Below are 19450 nucleotides of genomic sequence, written 5' to 3' on the forward strand. Positions count from 1 at the left end.
AGCCAAGGACAAACTCTCTGCCAGTGTAGCTGCAAATGTGTGTCATGTGAATGGTAACACGTGTTTCTTGCGTCCGTCAGTCGTGTGCTTGTAGCTTCCTGTGAGCGCGTGGTCCAAGGTGGTCGGCCGCAGGCCACATGTGACCAGCCCTCTTCCTCTTTCTCTTCCTCCTTCATCCTCAATGCCTTGACCAAGTGCCGAAGCGTATCCGGTTCCTCCGTACACTGCTGCTTTCAGCTTTTTTTTTTTTTTTTTTTTACTGTACTTTCAGACACACAAAAGTGGTTCTAATTTAAAATTTAAGACACAGTATTTAGTTGCCAAGCTATCTCCATTTTCCTCTTAGAGCCCCTCACAACTATCTGACCTCAGATTATGAATTATTTTGGGACGATTCGGGGTAAGAAAAGAAACGACGCTCGGTGCGTTGCTGCGCTTCTCCAGACTCTGCAAAACAACTTAGTTCAGTTCCCAGGCAAACTCCGGACAACAAGGCACTTTTTTTTTTTTTTTTTTTTTACCAGTCAAGCTGCTTTTGTGGTTGTGAATATCAAGAAAGAAATGTCTTAAATACGTGGACTGTGTGCGTCACGATACTGTCGAGTCCTCTAACAGCCAAGGAAAGCCTCGGTTTCTCAACCGACCGCCCAGAGGCTCCGAGACGACAGCACATTCAGAGCTGCAGAGCAATGAAATGAAGGGAAGATGATCGACAATAATTCAAGCATGTTATAAACGCTAATTACAATCAAGGTGTTACTGCCGCCACCGCAGGACGCACAGTAGTACAAATAACAGCAATACAGCATGAAGCGAAAACAAGCGACGACGGATGGTGAGTTAATATATTAATTTTATTTGTTCACAGGAAACACTTGCGTTAATTGAACAGTACATTAAAATAAAAATAAAAAACGTTCTGGCTGCTTAAAACTCAACACAAAATAGATTTTCTTTTTGTGTTCTAAAAACCTTTTACACTTTGAAAAGTTACTTTCTATATATTAACATCTGGTCAAGAGGATTGAATATGAAAAGTGTTGTTCCACACGCGAACGCGCAACTCAAAGTCTGGATTTAATAAACGGCAATTGCCAAATTCATCCACTAGATGGCGGTCTATCGTTTTGTTTGATGATGCACCTGGCTCTCGGTATGTATGTACATGTCGCGTGTGCAATAAAAAGTCATATGCAAGGCATTGTATTGGTGACAGTGATGCACTGGGGTCCACAGTGCAATTACAAAAGCTTGACAAGAATACTTGGCACATACTTTAAACAAGTATTTTCTGCAGTAAACTTCATTTGATCAATGCCTCAATTTTCCAAAGGACCAGAATCAGCATAAAAAAAACTGAGTTGTATAACAGAAACAATGTTGATTAAGAATAACTTTAGTCCCATTTGTATTATTATTATTTTTTAACAAAAATGTTAATTTGGCTGTTTTTTGTTGTTTGTTTGTTTCCAAAATGACCAGCAATCTAAGAAAAATAATACGATAACAATGTTACAGCACAGACTTGGCCCTAAAAACCAGCTAAAGTCAAAGCTTCACTAGTGAAGGATTTATTGCACAGCTGCTTAACAGCACATTTCCACAGTTCTTGACATAATCGACACCGGTCATCATCTCAACACCATAAAAAGCCCAGATGTGACAGCTAAATGTCTCGAAATAAATCAGACTCTGAGCTACGGACACAGAAACAATCACAATTAAAGTCCAACTGGGCTCGGAGCTGTCTGCTTCTAATTATTAAAATAATTAATAACTGGGTGTGCACGTGTTTACCGGCCGTCGTCACGGTGCGTTGGTGTGAACGCGACAGCAAGAAGACAGTTTTGTGTGGGGTTCTTCTCGGCGCTCAAGAGAGAAGACGTTTTGCTGACATACAGGGTGGTGTGTCCATGGTGGTGGCCACACGTGGCCACACGTGCTCACACACACACAAGTGTGTGTGTCATTTGAGGGTAGTGCTACTCTTTGAGTGTGTGTGTGAGAACTGTTCAGCCGTTAGCAGCAGGATCTCTTCTTTTCTTGGGGGACGTGGACCAGCTGCACCGTCTTCTCCTTCTCTCGGTCCTCCTGCTCTTTCAGAATTCTGCAGGGCGAGTACAGACATGAGCATTAGCTCCCAAGAGCTGACTGAATAATTTAATCAGAACTTTTATCTTTAGAGCAGTGCTCCTTTTTGTTCTTTTTTCCAAAGTTTTACTGCATTAAAGTTGTATCACTCGTTTTATGTGACGCATATTTGTTTTCCCGCTGCATAAAGTGATGCGTTCAAAAGCAGCGTTTAAGTCGGCTCACCGCGCTAAATGAACCATGGACTCGGCCACGTTGTGTCCAGAGGAGGCGCTGCACTCGTAGAAAGTCATCTGGCAGTCCTGAGGGGGAGCGAGGAGATCATTTTGAGTGTCTCGACCTGAGCTTGAACTACTATGCAGCCATAAATATGAACGTTAGGGTGAACACAGAACTATTAAATCAGGCGAGGCAAGAACTTCCTCTAACTTTATGCGTTTGTCATGATTACGCCATTTTTTTTTTGTCATCAGCAACTGACTTTTGCCAGCCTTTGGCCCACTTCTTGCTGCACTTGTCTTTCCACCTTGTCCTTGTCGGTCTTGTTTCCCAGAAGCATGATGGGAATGTCCTCCCCGGCGCTCTCCTGCAAAAATGGGAACGCTTGAGCCTGATGCTCAAAATATTGACGAACGGAGACAAAGCGAAAGCAAAGACAGTGAAACGCTCAAATTACTCTGACCAACAAAAATAGCAGCGAAGAAAAAAAAAAAAAAAAAAAAAGTCATCAGAAAGGTTTCCTGTCATGGCCGGCCCGTCACATAGCTCAATGTGCGTTCAGCTGCTAAGAAGAAAGTAAGGAGGTGCCGCCTGTGTCCGGTCACTTTTTCACTTTTTGCTTGATATCTGATTATTCCAACAAACTTTTATTCATCTCAGACGAAAGTATTACACAGCTGCCGACAGACCTTATAGCTCAGGCGTGGGCAAACTACAGCCCGGGGGCCATGTGCAGGCCTTTAAGCTTTTTAATCCGGCCAGTCAAACTTGAAGAAATTATATTAACAGTCAATAAGACAGAAAATAGCAAATAATAATATATTATTTCCTCCTATGAGGTAGGTCACCAAAACACTCCATACATTTTTTTTTTCAAATTTTAGAAACCATTGTGGCCCCACCAGTCAAAATGTTTGTCCACCCCTGATTTTGAATAATAATTCACAAATGTTTCAAAAAAAAAAAAAAAAAAAAAAAAAAAACTACAGAGGGAAAAAAAGAAAAGGTTTGTCCTTTAAAAAGAGCAGCGCATAGTTTGTTGTTTGTTCTGATCGCTTGCTACTGACCTTGACGCTCGTCAGCCACTGCCTGACGGCCGTGAAGCTCTGCTCGGAGGTGACGTCGTACATCACGATCACGCTGTCGGCCTTGCGGAAGAACTGCTTGGTGATGCTCCGATACCTGCGGGGGGGTGAGGGAGGTGAGGGAATGAGATGATGGATGAAGAGGAGGAGGAGGAAGAAGAGCGAGGGAAGGGGGTGAAAGAGGAGGAGGAGGAGGAGAAGGAAGTGTTTTCACCGACACTTTAATCATTTGTTTCCTTTGGCTTCACGTGCTGCAGCGGATCCTCACCTCTCCTGTCCAGCTGTGTCCCACATCTGCAGCGCCACCTGGCTGTTGTCCACGGTTATGGTTTTAACACTGTAGTCTATGCCTAGGGTACAGAGCATAGTGTCAGTCGCCCTTTGTTCTGTTTATATTTTTTTTTTATGTTGTTACAACACAGAAAAACTACAAATGGATCTACAAGCATACAAATCAATCCAGTTTTTTTTTTTTATTGTTAAGTGATTTTTTTTTTGTTTTGTTTTTTGCATAAAGTCTTGATCCTTGTGCTGCTTATTAGCAATTTGGAGTGGATGATGATGATGCTAATGATGTTTTTTTTTTGTTGTTTTTTTACTGTTGCGAAAACTCTTGCTTCGGTATTTTGATGTTTTGGACACAGACAATAAAAACTGACTGAGCGCAAGGCTTCGTTCCTTCCAATACGAACGTCATCATGCGTACCTACGGTCGCCGAGGTGCCGGGGTGGAAGGCGTCGTCGCAGAAGCGGCGGAGCATGGAGGTCTTCCCCACGCTGGAGTTCCCCACCAGGACGATCTTGAAGAGGCGGTCGGGCGGCGAGGCGGCGCCCTCTTCCTGAGAGAGTGTGCAGGTTCGGAAGGAAAGTGTTAGAACGTCATCGAACTGACAAGCAACTGAACATTCTGCCTAATAAAGTGAGCAGTGGTGCTGAGAGTTTCCTCGACTGACGCTGATGCTGGTCTCCATGCCCACAGGCTGCCCCCTCTGAGACGTGGGAGTCTCGGTTTTCTCGGCCTTGGGCCCGGCGGCGGCGGTGGTGGCGGCCGAGGCCCGCGGGCAGATGTCGCTCATCACCAGGTCTATGTCTTCCTCGCTGTCCAGGCCCTCGTCCGCCTCGCTGCACTCCTCCAGCGGGCTCTGGGCCTGGCTGCTGCTGTGGAGCAGGTGCGGCAGGTGGTCCTCCTCGATGGAGATGATCCTCCGGAGGTGACCTCTGGTCGGCGGGGGGGCCGGCTGGGGCTTCGCGGAGGTGAGGTTGCTCTGATCCTCCTCATCCTCACTGCAGACAAACATTATAAACATATACACATGAGAAAGGGCACTTTTTGTTTTTGATGATTTTACTTCATGCTATAGGTTTTGGCTTTTTTATATTCTTTCATCAGTTTATCTTTCCATTTTTTGGTCACATTTTCTATTTTCATTTTTCATTTTTCTATGAAACACAGTCAATTTCTGTGTTTTCCTCCAAACATACAAAATAAGTTTAAAATTATTATTATTATTCAATGAGTAATTAAGGAGTTACCTTTTGAAGACACTTGAGTTTCTGTAGCTGGCAGTGCCTATCAAAGGCCTCCGCTTCAAACTCTGTGTTTGATTAGGCGCCTGTTAAAAAAACAAAACATTTTTTTTTAAACTACATTGAGATTTCAACAGCAGGACAGTGGTTTGAGACAGCGGTGATCGGTTCAGGAAGACGGCCAACCTGAAAACACATGTCCTTCTCATCCCGGAGGTTTTTGTTCATTTCCCTGGTTGCAACAAAGATGAATTAAACAAATCAACAACAGCATGATGAACAATAGTGTGTTTCAAAAGAAAAATCTATCCATAATGTTGCCTTTGGGGCCAAAGTCAAAACTTGTCAAATGTCAGTATGTCAAATGACAATTTTTCTTTTGTTTTGATGGTGATATTTTTGACATTTAAAAGTGCATGAATGATTAAATATTAAAATAGAATCTCAGGAAAATGTCATTAATTGTGATCTTCGGTGTTTATTACACAATGATGTAGCATAGCACAAAAAAGATGACTTTGATTCACTAATAATTGATTGTTGCATCTGAGATCGAAAGAGAACAAATGAGGACAGGAAAGGTAAAATTGCTGCTACTTTCTATTAACAGCAGTGACTGACAGTTGGAAAGCCAAACAAGAGGATCCTTTGTGTGCTTGTGTGTGTGTGTGTGTGCGCGCCTCACATTCCTCTCCTGTTCCCGCGGTTAGAACTCAAGCTTTGTGTTGTTCCTACCTCAGGAGGTCCACCTGCTTCAGAAGAGCCGCTCGCTCTCGCTGGAGTCCCTCGGTCAGTCGGTAGATTTCCCTGAACCCGAAAAAACACCCTTTTTACTGTATTTCAGTCCAGTGCAGGACCTTATTGAAAATGAAAGCCTACGACACGGCGATAAATGTGAATTTGGGTGCGAAATGTTCCGTGAAACACGAGGAGTCTGCGCTACCATTGAAACAACTCTTTAAAGTGAATGCAGGACAGTAGTCTGATCATCAACTATCACACTGTGCTCCACAATCCACCACGCCGCTGAACTCTCGTCACTTGCGGTCGAGACGCTAAGCGGCCAGCCTCACACTCACATCTCCTTGTCCTCGTGCAGCCGTGACGACTGCCCCTGCAGCACGCTCAGCTGCTCCTGGGCCAGCAGCAGCTCCTGGCTGGTCTGCTCCAGCTCGCTCACCAGCTCGTCGTTGGTCTGCTTCAGCTTGACGTTCTCCACCTTGGTGACGTGCTGCTCGCCGTGGAGCGTCTGGCACTGCTGCTCCAGCTGGGGACGGAGAAGCGGTCAGAAAGGAAGAGGGGAGCCGGGGAGCTGATTGATGCTCCCGTTTCCGGTTTCAAGGTCATTCTGCGGCGTGATTTCTCGACCTGCGCCTCACCCTCCTCTGCTTCTGGAAGAGCTGCTCCAGCTCCTTCTCCTTACTGGACAGCTGCAGCTCCATGTCCTGACTGCGAGACACAAAACGCTCATAGTCCTGAAGTGGAAGAACACACGGAGAAGAAAAAAAAAGAGAAGAATCAAACGGGAGACATCCTTGTAAGTTTTTGCACAATTAACAAGATCTTTTTTTTTTTTTTAATTTAGTGGGGCCAGAGACAATGTTTAAATAATACAGTATAGTATAATATCGTCAAAACCTTACCTGCAGGACAATTTTGTCTTTTTCTTTTTTTATCTGCTGCTCCATTTCCTCGTACAGATGCTGGATCTCGAAATCGTGCGTCGCCGCTTTTCTGTCGGGAGAGAAAGATCAAGTCATTTTTTAATTCAGCCGACATGAATGAATTGAACAGCCACACGGCACTCCAGCACGGAAGAGGATGAGGGCCGAGTTTTCCGAGTTTTCAAATTTGAGAATAAAGTGGAAATTTCGAGAACAAAGTTGACGTAACAAAGACGAAATTTCGTGCGGCTCCAATCCTCTTTCGTACTTCTGAGTGAACGCTACGCAGAAACATGGCCATGTCAAAGGTCAGAGCTGCTTATTCCTTATCTGTCCTCCCACTCAAGTGTCCGCTGTAAAGATTGAACTAATGGGAATCCCGGAACAAACATTTGTTTTACGAGCGCTGTAAAAGCTCTAAGGAAAATTAAAACTAGAAAAAAAACAAAAAAAAACAATCAACAGTAGTCAACGTTCAACGACACAAAGCAAATAAATGAGATTGTGCTGCTTTGTTGGAGTGATCGGCCATTAAGGTAACCCCCCCCCCCCCCCGGACCTTTTCAGGGCGCTCTCCATCTCGCTCTTCTCCTCGTTGGCCTCGATGATCTGAGACGTCACCCTGGCCAGGAAGTCCTCGAAATTAGACAGGAGGTGCGGCTCATCCCGCCGCAGCTGGGCCCACAGACTGCGCACCTCAGCCGGACTGACGGGTCAGACGCAACAGGTGGGTTAAAAAAAACAATCAAAAAACAAACAACAACAGCAATAATAATAATGATAATTTTTCTATCACATTTGCTCCCTTCGTCCTGCAGTATTACAAGAATCTGCCTTTTCAAGGAGACCAACAATAAGCATCCTGCAAGGACGCGAGTGCGAAGTCTGGCCTGGCAACGACTCGACAATGACACTTTCAAAGCAACTACAGTAGTTATCATATTCACAGTAAGACTGAGGTGAAGCACTCGTGGGGTTTTTTCAGCAACGGTGCAGCAACTGTGCGGCCGCTTTTGAAGAGGAGTTATTTTTATCAGCTTGTATCAAGTATGTTTGACTCTTCATTTTACTGATAATTTAACAGCGGGCAATGCGACAGCAAGAGTGAGTGAATATCAGCCTCCTATGCTGTTATTCTCATCGCAGTGCGTTCATATTCACTGCGACGGCACAAAGCACAGTGTGGACTGCTGTAAGCAACAACTGATTGAGATTTGTTTCCATAATAAATTAGTCTTCCGACTCCTCCACGTGGCCAAGACTTCTCTCTGATGCCCTGCTGCTGTTATAATCGATTAGTACATTTACAATAAAATGTTGAGCAAATTCTTTGCAATTTTCATTTGTTTCTAAAAGATAACAGGGCAATGTTTCTGTTGAGTGTAGTGAACGAGGTGAAGTGCAGTTACATCACTGAATGGATACGCGTCCACTGTGAGAAGGCAGTAATTACTAATGCGTAGCAGCTGTCCATTGCATGATGACATTAGATCTGCCTCCAGTCCGTTTAGTTTTGGCAACAAAGTCTCAGGGATCCACCTCAGCCAAGGTTTACTGTGAGTGACGCTGCTGAGGCTGTTTGTCAAAGGTGAGTCCAGTCAGCCAAACCCAGCCAGTCTAGCAGAGCTCTGTTCAAACAGTTACGGGGCTCGGGCTGAGTCTTGATAAAGTCATTCAGGAATATTAGCGTCTTGTGTCGCACGTAATCAAACAGTTCCGGACAGGCTGCCTGGCGTACAGTAGCGTCGAGTACAACGAGGGACAGCTTTGCATGAGACTGGAAAAAAACAACGTCAAGCTCGGGTCGGGTTTACACAGGTGACGACAGTCCCAGGCTGCGCCGCCAAGTGCGGACTGCTATGGCCCCACATCGCAAAGACACACACACACACACACACACACACACACGCAGTGAGTACTCACTCCTCAAACACGCTGTTGCCTCCCAGGCTCTCCATCAGCATGGCAAAGTGTCGCCTCTCCTCGTCCTCGTCACCTCTGGCCAGGCTCTCCTCCCACTGGCTCTGGTACAAGACCTCCGCCGGGCTTTCGCCGGAGGTCCCCTCCCCCATGTCGGCCTCGGCCGCGCAACTCCTCTGGCCGAATAAAAATTCACCTGGGAAGAAGAAGTGCGAGAAATGCAACGATTGCCAGCTCGGGCGCGCGATCGATGCGAGCGTCGTCGCTGCAGACGGAGAGAGAGGAATAAATAAAAGAGCGCGGGGGGGGTGGGTGGGGGACATACTGAAGCCGGAGGAAAACTCGTCCAGCGTGAGGTACCCGTTGCCATCGGAGTCGAGGGTGTGAAAGACGTTCTCCAACTCCTCCGCACTGAGGGGGAGTCCGCCGTTCAGCCTCTGTTTAACGAGAGAGACACAAAACGCAGCTGCTGAGGCCAAAAACAAAGCCTCCAGGACATTAACCAGAGCGTAGCTATAACAACTGCCGCTGCCGCGCCAAGAAGCGCTGTAACTAACGCACGGGCGATCGAGGCCGCCGCCCGCCAATATTTTAAAAACGGCCTCGACGAAGCGTCCCCCCCCCCCCCCCCCCCCCCCGCGAATAGATTCCAAGTGGCTCTCTCAGCCTCATTACCGCTCCGAGGAGTTGAATTGCGTTCAGCAAAGCAAAGCCTGGTAGCGGCGGTGGTTTTGCAAGCGACGTCTCTGATCCACCATCGGCCTGCAGTTTCAAAAGACACTTTGGTCCAAATGTTGCTAAGAAAAAGAAAAAAAAAAAGCTGATGGCATTCTGATCGGTGCCCGTGTGCAAGCCTGTCTTTATCTGCTGGGATTAGAAAAACATTCTTCACTTGACCGGAACACAGTGGCAGAACTGTCTACTTGTCGCAAGGGTCGCATCTACCGAAGCGCCGACAGCAGGAGCAGTTTGTGCAACTGGACCTGAAAGCTCATCTACAAAGAAAAGCAGGAATTTAACAAAAAGAAACATTGTTGAAAAAAAAACAGACACATAATAATAACAGTTTTTTTTTGGGGGGGGGCATATACTCATGCCAGACTGGAGGAAACTTCTGTGTTTTACGAGACTGAGTAGCTGAGAAAGAAATAATGCATTGCTTCTTTTTCTGCTAATTTTGAGGGGGGGGGGAAGAAAAAACCTTTATGTCACTACCAAACAGTTTATGCTGATTTAATACATGACATAGTCATACACACCACAATATATCAAATGACATTAACCCGCAGCTGTGCAAATACATAATGATGTAACTCCCAAACAGAAAGAATTCTATCTAATCAGGCATGACAGACGTTTTCCACCAGCAAGTCAAACAGCCTTCTAACACATGGGATCTCCGCTCTGCAGCTGCCAACCCCAGTGGCCAAACACTGGCCGGCTGCGCGTCAGCTCAGTTCACCAGTTGAACTTACCAACAGTAACAACGGCTGCATTCGAGTCGACTGCGATACTTTTTTTCCCCGCAGGAAAACAAAACGCACGTCACAGTGCGATGTGTCAGTCGTGACACCGCCGCTGGACGGCTCTGCAGAGAAAGCCGACCCGACTCGACCGCATCGCTGCCAGCAGCTTGTGTTTGCACTGCTGCAAAATGTTGACCGAGGTCACCCTTAGAATCCCAGAGCAGAGCAGAGCAGAGGGAGAGCCGGCGTAAGATTATCAGCTGTTCTTGTAAAAGTGTGTTATCAGGGCCGACCACATCGCTGGTGTCAGCAAACAGTCCGGGCTGTAACGCTACTGCTGCGTTAGCAGTGACAAACGTCCTCTTGGCTTGTGAAAAAAAAAAACAAAAAAAAAAAACAAAAAAAAAACAAAACTGTTTGAAATAATTTGGGGCGAGGCATAACACCTTGAGCACGCCGGGCGACGACGGACAACGCGTATAAAGATATTATTTTAAGCGCGGGCCGCAGCCAATGAAACGCTCCCTCGGCTCGCTGCACTCTGCCTTCCCATCCATTACCGTAAACGCGTGATCAAAGCTCCCCTCTTTGTATTTATGCCGCCGAGCGGGCCGCCGAGTGCTCCATCAAAGGGCTGTCTGACATGAAAAGGTGAGGGGCAGGTGAATCTGCACCACAATGCCAGCGGAGGAGCCGCAAGACAAAGCTTCCCCGCCGCCGCGGCGAAGCTGGAAAGCATAAAATTACATCAAGTGGCTTTGCAGGCGATGCCTCCCGGAAGCCTCATTTACGCCTCGACCTCGTAGAGTGAGCAGCTTGATTATTCCAGTGGTTCTTTAAAATCTTTGGCTCAACTCTTTACACGCAGCTTTAACTCCAGCACTCACCCCCCCCCCGCTCGCACCTGCGACCTCACCTGCATGTCCCGCTGGGTGATGAAGCCTTTGTTCTCAACGTCGCACATTCGGAAGAACTCCAGGACGGTGGCAGGTCCCATGTCCAGGCTCTCGCCACTGCCGCCCTCTCGGCTCTGCTGCGCCGCTCGGGGCACCGCGGTGCCGCCCTCGCAGCCGCCGCCGCCGCCGCCGCCGCTACGGCGGTTGGCGGCACGGGCGGCGGACGAAGCTGCCATGCCTCTCGCGAGTCCGTCGCTACGAGAACCACATGTGCCAGGTTCAGTCGGAGCAGCCGGGGGAGAGGAGCGTCCGGGGAAAATTGAATGGAGTTTCAGCGCCGCTCCGCATCAGAGGCTCATCGCCGATGTCACATGTTGTCATCTCTTAGCAACCTCCCGTGTAGCAAAGTCGATAAAAACCTGGGAGAGGGACGGGAGGAGAGTCTTCAGTTTGAGTGGAGAGAGATTTCCCGGGAGTTCATAGATAGATGGATAGATGGATAGATGGATAGATAGATGGATAGATGGATAGATGGATAGATAGATGGATGGATAGATAGATGGATAGATGGATAGATAAATAGATGGATAGATGGATAGATAAATAGATGGATAGATAAAAAGATGGATAGATAGATAGATAGATGGATAGATGGATAGATGGATATAATCACATGAATGACATCACAGAAACACGCTAGGTTTTGATTCTGTACACCAATATTTCAATGAATGACCGTAGTCTTTGTCTGCTTAATTTCACGAGCATTCATTTATTTCATGAATGGAAAATAACAAAAATTTTAGAACCCGGTGACATTTTACACACTCGCTCATGCTTCACTCAACAACAACTGCTCTTCACTCTATTTCATGCATGCCTGATGGCCTTTGCCTTGGGAGGTTGACATTACGATGAGTCAAACCAAAGCGGAGAGAGAAGTTGTGGAATGAAGGCGAATGTCTTGCCATCCTGGGAAACATTGACTTGCGTCAGTCACTTTGTGAGCTTTCTGTGCAGCGGTTTGGAAGAGCGGCTGTGGAGGGCAGTCTGGGTCGATCCCGCAAAACGAACACCGCAAGTCCGGTTCTACGCACGTCAACACACACACACACACACACACACACACACACACACACACACACACACACACACACACACACACACACACACACACACACACACACACACACACACACACAAAAAGCTGATATTTTACGTTTGAAAACTGCGGCTGACGCGCTCGTCAGCCGGCATGACTGAACTCACGAGGAGGGATAAAAAGAACAAAAAAACAACAACAACCCAGCAAACCCACAAGAAGAGCAACACGCTGACCTCACGCGCCAGAGAGGAAACAAGAAAGAGAACTAAGGTGGCTTGGTGTTTGGAAAGAGCACGAAAGCGCAGTGTTTTTTTGACCCGCAGGCACATGATATAATATTTACAATACGCACACAATAACCGAAGAACATCCTCTTGGCCATGAGACACTTTATGGCGCCGCTGATAAAGTCGCCAACTGAGGCAGGTGGCCAGCGATGGAGGACGTACAGACGAGGGATGGAGGATGGAAAAGTTAAGAGTTCCTATCTGACGAGGTTACATCACATTTTCAAAACACCGCCGAGCTGCAGTAAATGATAAGCGCAGTTAATAAAACTGAATCTATCTCGCTTTTTATTCTCAACTGCTTCGCGTACATGAAGTTGCCTTCACTGATGAAGAGTTCAAGCTTCGCCAAAACAAGACACACACAAGCAAAGTTTCACAAAACAAGAGGGTAAATGAGTAATTGCTCGAATTGAGCCACAGGTGGCTGAGCCATTTACTGAGAAAGACCCTCGTGCAAGCAAGTGAGATAAAGTGTGATGACATGAGTTGCCTTCCCCCCCTACTTGCACTGACTGAGGTGAGGCGACGCTGCAAGCGGGATGTCGGTGAAATGTTTAAGACATTACACGTCCCACATTTTTGCTTGCGGTTTGACGGTTACGGCCACACCGGATTTAAACTTTCCGACTTGTCACTCTAGTCAACGTGCAATATAACTCCAAACAAACAAACAAACAAACAAAAAGTAAAGTACAGCTTAACATTTGTGCTGTGATAGAAGAAAACAAACAAATGAGGTTTGTGTGTTCAAAACACACACTGTAAACACTTTGTAAAGGCGAAAGAAGATGTGGATTGAATAACAACAACACAATGGGAGTGTTGAAAAACTAGTAATGAAGTTTCAACGGAGCAGGTTCAGCGTCTCTGTCGTGAACAGCCTGACAACACTGATGGCACGCGAGGTCGAGGCGCCTTTCGCGTAAATGACTCGACTTCCTGGAGAGAGACAACGATCACAATCCGAAGCGCAACTTCGACAAAGAGAGACACGTTGAACAATGTCAACACTTCCTTAACCGCGCGCAACTGTGGCCTGTCGAATCAAAAGAAGAAGAAGAAGAAGAAGAAGAAGAAGAAGAAGAGTCATACTTGTCGTGAAGCTGCTGTCTTGAGAGTTTTCTGTGCGCTAAATAAACTTTTGTCTCTTGAACTCAGACGACGACGACGACGACGTTCCCATCAGGTGCAACGTGAGGCTGCGGGCGACGTGTGCAGCTGTGACACGGCGAGGCGGGGGTAGATTCGGCTAACCCGGCTTCGGCTGTTTGGCTTGGCTGACTAGTGAATAAAGTTACTCACCTTTCTATGAATGAACAGTGACTTCCAGGTCGGAGGTGCTCGTTAACTCGGCCAGCGGCGCCCGCTTCTGTTCTGACTGACGGACAAGTGACGGCGTAAACCGGGTGGGCGGTGCTTACAGCAAGTTCGAGCCTTGGCAACGGTAACAAGGAAGTGGAAACTTGAGGCTGCGGCTGTCTCTTCATGGGAGGGCTGAGGTGGGCCACAGACAAAACCGCCTTGTGTGAACTGAGTGTTTTTTTTTGTTTTTTGTTTTTAACCTTTTGAACAGGGCATTTCAAGGGTTACCGGAATTTTAGTGCTACCTGACCAAAACCAAATTAAAGAGGAGAAAAGTGAGGGGAGGTCGACACGGTGGCGCATTAGTTAGCGCTGCTGCGTCACAACAAGAAGATTGTGGGGTCCATTCTGGGCCTGGAACCTTTCTGTGTGGAGTTTGCATGTTCTCGCCCTGTCTGTGTGGGTTCTATCCAGGTACTCTGGTTTTCTACCAGAAACATGAATGTGTGAGATGAGTTGGAAACTCAAAATTCTCCATAGTTGTGTATGTGTGAATGGCTGTTTGTCTCTATGTGGCCCTGTGATGCACTGGCAACTTGTCCAGGGTGTCACCCTGCCTTTGCCCTATGACAGCTGACCCCCCCTGTGAACCTGAGCTCGGCAAGCAGCGGGTATTGAAAATGGATGGATGGATAAGTGAGGGAAACACTTGGGACACTTGGCTCCTACGTGCCCTCCTCTGTCCTTCGTGCTTGATATTTTTTCACTCCATCAGTTCATGGATTACAGACATCAAAGAAAGCGGCGTTTGCACTTCCGGTGTGGACCAGAAAGTGCGATGATGGGTGGCAACTCCATCTGTTTGGGGTAGCTGCACGGCCTCAAATTGGGAAAGCGTGGTGAAAACTGTGGAGAAGGTCACTCGGGCTTCTCTTCCTTCCGTCCGGGATATTGCACATAAACACTGTGCGACCAGAGCCCACGGCACCGTCACCCTGTTGCTCTCTGGGAGGTGGTTCCACAGAATCAGGAGTGTTTGGGCAGTGTAATTTCACCTTAAGCACAGTGGTCTGCTGCTGAATCGATGTGAAATGTTAAATGACGATAAAGCAGCTATTTTATTCTTTACAAAGTGCATTCACACTGGGCAGTGTGCAAAAAGGTTGTTACTTTCTGACTGCTGTTGTCTGGGTAAGAGGTTGTAGGGCATTTCTAAAACTTTTGGGGAAGCAAGAGTCTGCTGATGATGATTTACCGCAAAGGCCTTTTTTGTTTTGCTGAGCTTCTAAAGTGACTGTGTTCTCTTCTACTCTAATGTGTTCCTTCTTGTGATGTTTAATTCTAGAATGTTATACCTGCCTTAATGCAGAAAAGGTTTGTGCCTGCCACTATTTTTTCATGCACACAGCCACAAGTCTGTTTCTCGCTACCACCCACTCATTTCTTTTTTGTTGAACCTATTTTTAAGACTCTCTATTTTTCTTGAAATAATAACCTCGGAGCAAGCAGCACATTTATAATGCAAGCTTGGAGGAGCTTCAACTTTCAGACACATTTTCCCCCCCAGTTCTCCAACTAGTATTTAGGGACATTTTTACGAGGCATCAACTCTAAATGAGTGTTGTTGTAACAAATCTTCCCAAGAGGACCCTAACGATGATTTAATGCAAAGTCATCAGCTGGTAAAAAAAAAATCATTTTGAACAACAGAACCCCATCCAATTTTAGGCTAAAATGGCTTGTGGTCACCAAACTCCACAATTCCCTCTGTATTCAAAATCCAAATCCAGTGAGGAGTGAATGTCCAGGTTCTTCAAATAAGTGATTTCATCATGTAGTCAGAAACACATATTAACAACCAAAACCTGCACTAAATGTGCCTGCTGCAGACATGACTCTTCCCGGCAGTGCTGCTGCGGTTCACCCTTTCAAATTCCAACTGCGCAGGGAGAATGTGGACTGGCGGCGGATCAGTGCGGTGGACATTGACCTGGTCATGAACCACATGGATGTGGATACTCTCCAGGAGCACATTAAAGTCGTCACGTTTTGCTGTTTGGATGACGAACGGTGTCAGAGGTGTCGCAGCCCCGTGGACCCGTCCCTGGTCAAGCTCTTCCAACTGGCCCAGCTGACAGTGGAGTGGCTCCTCCACTGTCAGGAGTTCCTCACCCTCAGCCTGCAGGAGGCTGAGGAGAGTCTGACGGCCGCCAGCAGAGAGCGCAAGCAGCTGCTGGCTCAGCAGAAGAAGCAGGAGGAGAAGGTGAATGCCTTGGCCACTGAGCTCAAGCAGAGGAAGAACGTCATCCGCACACATCAGCAATCCATGCTCGCGCCGAGTGTCCACAGCTATCCAAAATGTCCGCACTGTGATAAATTCTTCTGCAATCCCACCTATCTTCAGCGTCACATGGAGCGTCGGCACCCCGATGAGCGCGGGACCCAGCATTGTGTCGGCGGCGAGAAGACATCCCAGGTGGAGAGCCTGAAGTTGGAGATCAGCCTCCTCAAGGATCAGATTCTTCAGCAGCAGCAATTGCAGAGCAAAAGATCTCAGGAAAGTGAGCAGCGGTCCGTGTACAAAGACTTGCTCCGAGAAATCGGCCACTTGAAGGCGGATGTGGCGTGCGCGGACAGGAAGTTGGAAGACAGCAGGGATCATTTTCACAGGGAGATGGAATTTCTTCACCACAAGTTGCAACTTTGTATTGGCGCGAGGCAGGATCAGCCCATGACTGAAGAGTCTGCCGGTAAGTCACAGGCAGAAAGGGATCTGGACAGCTCTGAGTCGCAGGCACGAGTATTGGAAAAACTGGAACAAGAGATTGAAGATCGCGATAAGAAATGGGAATCCAGATTACGGGATATCGAGAGTCACCATGAGTCCGAGAAGAATCTGCTTTTCCAGCTCATCACTATGCAGTTGTCGGTTTCTGATAAACAGGAGCACAACCAGAGACTTCAGCAGGAGATGGAGAGGGAGCTGCAGGAAAAGGAGAGGATCCTCAGGGCTCAGGAGAAGCAGCTAAGAAGAATGTCTTCAAGTCCACCCGCACGAGCTGTACTGGCACCGGCGGTCCCAAGCGACAGCGCTGAAGTTCCTGAGCTTGTACCGAAAAAGGCTCTGCATGGGGTTGACACCAGATGTTTATCTGAGAAAAAGCCAAAGGCGAGGAAGCCGGAGCCGGAGCCGGAGCCAGAGCCGGCACCCAAGAAAAAGATAGCAGTCTCGAGTGGTGTGAAAAGCATCGGCAGAGTCAGGAAGGATATCCGAAAAGAGATGGAACACGCTGTTATCAAGAAGCTGTCCAACCTCAGAGTTGATCCTGAACAGAGAGGTCTGAAAAGCAAAGAGTTAACTTCCCTTCTGGCCAAGGTGCAGTCAAAAAGGAAAAGCTTTGCGAAGGGTAAACCTGAGACCTGGCGCCACAGGGAGACGATCGCGAGCCTCGTCGAGCACAAGCTGTTCTGTCAGAGAAGAGGCCCTCCGCACAGCAGCCCGTCCGCCACAGCCTCTCACGTAGCGAGTGAGCCAGCAGCCATCCGCTCAAAGACTGCGCCGCCGAACCCAAGAGTAAAGCCGAAACCTAAGACATCTCTTTTCAGCTCAGACGACGAATCCGAAAAGAAAGGGGCCCATTTCTTGGAGCGTTTCCCCCAATATGAAAACACTCGTCAACTGTTGCAGTCCAAACAAGGCAAGGCCACGCGAGCCCATAGGAAAGCAAGCAAGTGCACTTCGGCCACGGCCACCGAGGCTGCAGCCGGGCAGTCGATCTTCTCTCACCCTGAGCCGGCCTGGAGGTCAGCGCGCGGCGTGACCAGGATAGCCGTAACGAAAGGAGAGAAATGACCACGATGGCCAGGCAAAGGTCAGCTCACTGCAGAAGAGTAAGACGAGAGAAGCCCAGAGTGACAAAAGATTTGCAGAGCTTTGGTAAAGAGATCAAAGACAGCAGAGAATTAAAAAAAAAAAAAGAAGTTAGTCTGCCAAGTTCTTTGGGCTGGTGCCTCAGGTTAATGGTTGCGATGCCATAACAAGTCGTGTTGATGCACTGAGAACATGAGCCTATAGTGTACTGCATGCTTTATCACTTTCTTGTTTTTAAGCAAATTTGCTTTATCTCAAGCAAAGCATAGCTACCTTGAGGGCATAGATATCTGCACACTGTCACTTTAACTGGTATCTGTTCATAAATAATCTGTTGCGGTCTTGTGAAAGTAAGCAACTCTGTGAAAGTACTCATGTTTTGCTTGATTTTACCAATAATTGTTTCAACTTAATGTTGTTTTGAAATTAAAGTACTGAAATTTTTTTTTAAGGGCCCCAAATGATTTTCTAACTTGACTGTTGTCTCAGCTGTATGTATATATATATATATATATATTATTTCTTTTTCTGTGAAATCACGTGGCAATGCATGCTACCACCGCTAGATGGCGACACACCATCTAGTTTCTTTTGCTCCGTCAAACGTTCTTCAGATGCAATGTATAGTGCAGCGTTTGTGAAACTTGGAACCAAATAGTATTGGTTTGTCTCGACAGTGATTGCATAATAAATCCAATGCGATTTACCTTCACGTCAGCAGGCACAGATGGCATAATAAATAGACTTGACGTCAGAACAAATTAAACTTTACATATTGGAGGGATGAATAAATAATTTAATTCATTTTTCATTGGTCATTTTTAAATTACATTTTTATAATGCAGCTCATCAAAAATAAAGTCAGAAATAAATAAAATGCCCCCCCCACAATTCTTTTCCTTTTATTTCTCCCACCAGAAGTGTTTGGCAGCCCGCAGTTGCAATACCAACAGACCTCAGGTGAGGGCATCTTAGGACATGTGAGAAGTTCACACCACTAAATCAAAAAAAAAAAAAAAAAACTCCACCTGTTTTTCACTATGGCGTTGGAAACTTGTGCGTGTCCTTCCAACCCCCTGTTTACACGCAGCGCAACTGGACAGATGCACTGTAATAAATGGTGCAGAGATGAGCTCAGACGTAGCTGCATAACAACTCGGTCTCTATGGGCCTATATTCTTCTGATGTACCGTGAAAAGTGTCCGCTCCCTTGAACGGCAGTCCAGAGGTTGTGAAAAATCTCCCCGGCAACTTGTGCCTTGTTTCCAAACTTCACGCACTGATAAGTAGACGTTCAGGCCTTGATACTCCAGTGCGGGACCTATACAGCAATTGTAGCATACAAACTGCCATTTTGTCAATTATGTTGAAGTTAAATGTGCTTAGACATATATACTGTACGTGTATATTATCCTTACTCTTAAATATGACAAATCAACATTGCCTTACTTCGAAAACTTGGTTTAAAGGGGCCGTATCCAATATATGCATATAAAGACACATTTTAGCCCTTAGCTACAGTCCTCTGGGAGTCATAGAGGCAAAAATAAATAAAATAAAATAAAAAAACAGAAGAAAGGGAAAGGCAGAGTGACGATACGTCGTGTCACCACACTGCCCCGGTTTAAGGCCTTGGAAGGACTGACATCAGCCTTGGGAGATCATCACTCTCGCTCTGTATCTCACTGAGGGCTCTGTTGTGCGGTTGGAGCCTTGGAGTCAGTCTGCGCCGTCGGTCTAGCGTTCCGTCTGCTCCACTGGGATCACGCTAGCGGCTGTGATCGCGGCTACGCCAGTGGCTGGGCATGCGAGCGAGGGCAGTTCTTGTGTCCGACGCCAGGGCCTCGTGCTTCGTCACTGTTTGTCTGCGCCAGTTATAAAAGAGTTCGGGGTCCGTCTGTGATCTGCTTCCAGCCTCAGATTTCTGGTGCCAGACGAGTCCAAAAGAGCTCCTTCACAGACAGAGAGACTGCGAACCGTTACAAACTGCTCTTGGTCCTTTGTCACTGTCCCT

General features: G+C 47.0%; 2 protein-coding genes and 1 long non-coding RNA gene across 3 annotated transcripts; 1 reads left to right on the forward strand and 2 right to left on the reverse strand.

Moving 5' to 3' along the window:
* Positions 1-835: 835 nt before the first annotated feature.
* cracr2aa (calcium release activated channel regulator 2Aa) lies at positions 836-10974 on the reverse strand. The gene is made up of 17 exons (XM_076042679.1): positions 10889-10974; positions 8832-8943; positions 8510-8702; positions 7146-7292; positions 6566-6656; positions 6302-6397; positions 6002-6189; positions 5658-5729; positions 5109-5154; positions 4929-5008; positions 4349-4679; positions 4102-4234; positions 3664-3745; positions 3378-3492; positions 2573-2677; positions 2317-2393; positions 836-2107 (listed from the first exon to the last, which is right to left on the reverse strand). The coding sequence occupies exons 1-17, from the start codon at positions 10967-10969 to the stop codon at positions 2020-2022; spliced, it is 2037 nt and encodes a 678-aa protein (XP_075898794.1). The 5' UTR covers positions 10970-10974; the 3' UTR covers positions 836-2019.
* Positions 10975-11197: 223 nt separating this feature from the next.
* LOC142899199 (uncharacterized) lies at positions 11198-13816 on the reverse strand. The gene is made up of 2 exons (XR_012928704.1): positions 13566-13816; positions 11198-11287 (listed from the first exon to the last, which is right to left on the reverse strand). It is a non-coding gene; the product is annotated as an uncharacterized LOC142899199 (long non-coding RNA).
* A 1173-nt stretch (positions 13817-14989) lies between these two features.
* Positions 14990-17876, forward strand: LOC142899196 (cilium assembly protein DZIP1-like). Its single transcript, XM_076042680.1, has one exon. It carries the CDS (start codon positions 15457-15459, stop codon positions 17416-17418), a length of 1962 nt encoding a protein of 653 aa, XP_075898795.1. The 5' UTR covers positions 14990-15456; the 3' UTR covers positions 17419-17876.
* Positions 17877-19450: the final 1574 nt, after the last annotated feature.

This window comes from Nelusetta ayraudi, unplaced genomic scaffold (genome assembly GCF_046127955.1).
Source record: "Nelusetta ayraudi isolate G7.1 ecotype Tasmania unplaced genomic scaffold, CSIRO-AGI_Nayr_v1 ptg000071l, whole genome shotgun sequence".
Taxonomy (NCBI): domain Eukaryota; kingdom Metazoa; phylum Chordata; class Actinopteri; order Tetraodontiformes; family Monacanthidae; genus Nelusetta; species Nelusetta ayraudi.

Bases quoted from the DNA above. Each gene is read 5' to 3' on its own strand.
- cracr2aa (XM_076042679.1), bottom strand. From the start codon at position 10,969: ATGGGACCTGCCACCGTCCTGGAGTTCTTCCGAATGTGCGACGTTGAG. The intron at 7,293-8,509 runs GTGAGTACTCAC...CTGACCCGTCAG, and splicing joins GGCAACAGCGTGTTTGAGGA to TCCGGCTGAGGTGCGCAGTC. The intron at 5,009-5,108 runs GTTGGCCGTCTT...TTTTTTTAACAG, and splicing joins AGAAGGACATGTGTTTTCAG to GCGCCTAATCAAACACAGAG.
- LOC142899196 (XM_076042680.1), top strand. From the start codon at position 15,457: ATGACTCTTCCCGGCAGTGCTGCTGCGGTTCACCCTTTCAAATTCCAA.